This window comes from Nelumbo nucifera, chromosome 2 (assembly GCF_055504915.1).
Source record: "Nelumbo nucifera cultivar China Antique chromosome 2, China Antique-T2T, whole genome shotgun sequence".
NCBI lineage: Eukaryota > Viridiplantae > Streptophyta > Magnoliopsida > Proteales > Nelumbonaceae > Nelumbo > Nelumbo nucifera.
In genome coordinates, this window is record NC_142650.1 from 37,666,179 (window position 1) to 37,669,930 (window position 3,752).

The 3,752-nt window shown below is 36.7% G+C and overlaps 1 protein-coding gene across 2 annotated transcripts; it reads left to right on the forward strand.

The window, feature by feature from the left end:
- The first annotated feature begins 408 nt into the window (after nt 1-408).
- Nucleotides 409-3,412, forward strand: LOC104599095 (CBL-interacting serine/threonine-protein kinase 21). 2 transcript variants are annotated; one of them, XM_010261468.3, is made up of 15 exons: nt 409-702; nt 827-889; nt 1,001-1,072; nt 1,164-1,271; nt 1,380-1,451; nt 1,547-1,600; nt 1,692-1,817; nt 1,894-1,983; nt 2,059-2,184; nt 2,282-2,392; nt 2,481-2,600; nt 2,681-2,746; nt 2,823-2,897; nt 2,971-3,080; nt 3,181-3,412. In XM_010261468.3, exons 1-15 carry the CDS (start codon nt 541-543, stop codon nt 3,236-3,238), a joined length of 1,413 nt encoding a protein of 470 aa, XP_010259770.1. In that variant the 5' UTR covers nt 409-540; the 3' UTR covers nt 3,239-3,412. The 2 variants fall into 2 exon arrangements, with proteins under 2 accessions (XP_010259770.1, XP_088755602.1); XM_088899476.1 differs by lacking the exon at nt 1,692-1,817.
- The last annotated feature ends 340 nt before the right edge of the window (nt 3,413-3,752 follow it).

Consider the following 3,752-nt stretch of genomic DNA (forward strand, 5'->3'; position numbering starts at 1 on the left):
TGGTGGATAACACCTTCGTTTAATTAATGAAGTTTTCGTTTGGAGTCCAAAGGCGGCAAGTCTCAAAGGATTCCCACAGAGATTCGGACTCTGTGGGAACAACAAAAATAATCTAATTGTTGTAAAACTGGATCATCACTTTTCCCGCCAATCTTTGTCCTCTCAGTCTCTTTAATTTTGCATTAGGTCCCTTCAAAGCTGATGAACTACCCAAATACGACTCTGGCATGGTTTCTCATTATGTATTTTCAGAAGTAGAAATTATCCACATGCCAAATTATGTGGAGAGAGAGAGAGAGAGCGAAAGACTACTTTCCATTCAAACAACTAACTACCAGTCATCCTTCCTCTCGTGAATGACACCCTCCTTAAATAGTTAACACCCAACAGAAAAGTCAGTGTGAATGACTTCCTAGAAGGGGGGCATTCCCAGAAGGGCAATAAAAGGGACCCTTCAAAGTTATTCTTCTTCCATGTCTTCAAAGAGCAAATAACAAGAAAGAGGATAGGATATTATATTTATTAGTTCCAGTGAAGAAAATGGGCTTGTCAACCAAAATTGGGAAATACCAACTTAGTGAGTCCATTGGACAGGGAACCTTTGCCAAGGTAAAGTTGGCACTGGACACCAGCACTGGCCAGTATGTTGCAGTCAAGATCATTGACAAGAAGATGGTCATGCAATACAAGCTAATGGATCAGGTGAGTTATTAGCCCACTCAAGTTTCTAGTCATTGTAAGGTGCCAACTGAAAAAGATTTCTTCAACTGGTTTTGAGTCTCATTACATCTTCCTGACCCATGAAGTTTAATTTCTTAATTGTCAGGTTAAGAGAGAGATAAGTACAATGAGGCTTCTGAATCATCCTAATATTGTTCGAATATATGAGGTTTGTCTGGAATTTCTTGGAATGGAGCTGCAAAAGTTTCTGGTTATGATATTTCGGGTGTTGATTTTCTGTTCTTGTAATTTGGTATCTTTTTCTGATCTTGAATTACAGGTCATTGCAACTAAGACAAAGATTTACATTGTAATGGAATATATCTCCGGGGGGCAACTCTCGAACAAGTTGGTGGGTTTATTTATCCAGTTCTTTACTCTGGAAATGATTCCTTGGTTTCTTCATTATTGATTCTAAATCTTAAGTCTCCAATATCCGCCAGTCTTACCTAAAGAGGATGACTGAACAAGAAGCAAGGAAATACTTTCAGCAATTAATTGATGCAGTAGAGTACTGCCACAGTAGAGGTGTTTATCATAGAGATCTGAAGGTAAATTCTTTCCAGATTGTAGCTGAAATGTAACTTTCATCCTTTTCCTCTCCTATCACTGTTCTGTACCACAGCTAAGTTGGCATTTACTTGGTGCCTGTTTGACAGCCTGAGAACCTACTAATAGATGGCAAAGGAAATTTGAAAGTTTCTGACTTTGGGCTCAGTGCATTGAGAAAGGTCTGAAAAAACTTTTGCTTTAATAGAATTATATTTTTCACTTATATTACACTTAAGCTTATAGAGGATTTGATCAAATCCTGATGGAATAACAGCCTGGAGATCTCCTATCTACTATTTGTGGTTCCCCATGCTATGCATCTCCTGAGGTAAGAAAAGTTTTCACCCTGTTTAAGACTAAGAGATTTTAGTGGAAAAAGTAGATTCTCAATCTGAGGTGTTCTGCTTTTTTGTTATCAGGTAATTACTAATAAGAATTACGATGGAGCAGCTGCAGATGTTTGGTCTTGTGGAGTAATCCTTTTTGAACTACTTGCTGGTTATCTGCCCTTTGATGATATTAACCTAATGAACTTGTCTAGGATGGTATGTTTCTATGAGATAAGATACTCCAATTCTACATGATTAACTTCATTTTACTGACACCTGTGTTTGTGCAAAGATATCGAGAGCAGAGTACAAGTGTCCAGAGTGGTTTACAGGGAGCCAAAAGAAACTAATTTCCAGGATTCTTGAACCACTGGAAAGAAGGGTAAACTCTCAAAGTCCTAAATAATTCCTCCCATTAACAGAAACCATGAATTGATTTTCTCTTTTCTCACTATAGAGGATCACAATAGCAGAGATTGTTGAAGATGAATGGTTTCAAATAAACTACGAGCCTTTTATAGGGATAAACTGCAATGTAGACATTACTTTGGAGGCCACCAATACTGCAATTAATGAAATGGAGGTAAGGGCAATTTTATTGACCTGTAGAAGATGTTTCATTCAATGAACTGACAACATGGGTGTTTGTCAATGGTTCAAGAAATCTAAAATTGATGCAGAGAAAGTCCACTGAAGTAGGCGTATCCAAATCATCGAGTTTCATCAATGCTTTCCTACTGATAGCAATGTCTAATGACCTTGATTTGTCTGGTCTCTTTGAAGAACAGCAGGTAACCCCAAAATTCTGATACTTGTTCAACTATTTACATGCTTTTCCCATCAATTCCTAAGTATCTTCAAATCCTTTGCCACATTAAGGATGACAACAAAAAGAAAACAAGGCTTGGTTCCAGACATCCAATTCATGAGACCATAGAAAAAATCAAGGATGCTGCAAAGGATGCAAGTCTATCAGTTGAAAGAATGAATAATTCAAAGGTAAGTTTCTAGGTTCTCCCTGTCTTGCAAGGAAATTTCCCAAGTACTTACTACCAATACTATCCTTTTAATCTTACCAGGTGCTAATATATCAGAAACACAAGATGACCAGATTTTCTAGAATCTGTTTCAACCTATCAGCAGAGGTAACTATTTCATGGTCTGTAATCTAGAAAAGCAGCTTCTCATGGTTGTCTTAACATGAAATTTGTCAAAAATCAGGTAATTCAAGTAACTCCCATGCATTGTGTGGTAGAAATATCAAAGTTTGTAGGGGATCCAAGGATGTATAAAGAGGTAAAAATCAATTGCTCAAGCTGAAATTTTGTGAATCAGTGTACTTAGTTATTAACTTGATCATGATTACCAGTTCTGCAAAAGTCTATCAGGACTTCTCATAGATAAACCGAGTGGTTCTGATGAATTACAAGTGCCCAAAATAGTCAGTTCTGATGGAAAAGATGTCCAAGAAAATGGAAGGTAATTCAATTCTCAATTCAGTAATTCACTGAAGTGCAATTTGCGACAGCCAGCTCACCTTTCTCATATTTTTATTTTCTTATTGATTTTAATTATGCAGATTAGAAGATGAAGGAAACAGCATTAGTAAAACACTCTGTGGCTATTCTTCCTTGTGACAATTGGGAGGAGGATGTGTAATTTTGACACTCTTTAACACTCAAAAATGCAGAACAGAGTAATTCCATGAATAATGATAAAAAAATAACACAATGTAATTATGCAGAAGAATTCCCTCCGATATTTCATCGTGAATAATGGTCAAAATATAAAATTCCATGTTTTGTCCTAAACATATCGATTTAAATTTGTTGATTGGATTCAATCTCAATTCAGAATTAACGTTTCATCGCTAGAAATCAATTATATAATTTGGATGTGACCTGTCTTTTTCCAAAAAAAGAAAGTGACCTGTCTGAATATGATCTGAGAACTGATAAGGATCAGGATCTGACTCAGCTTGAACTGTTGATATGCATTGCACACGAGCACGACCCAACAAATTGAGTGGTCAATAATTTGAGTTCATCTAAACTTTGTAGAGGCTTATAAGTTTATTTTAATGAAATGTTTTAGGGTGCAACTTGGGTGGGCTGGTCCAGGTTTGTCCCAAACCTAAGACTTGTGTGCCTA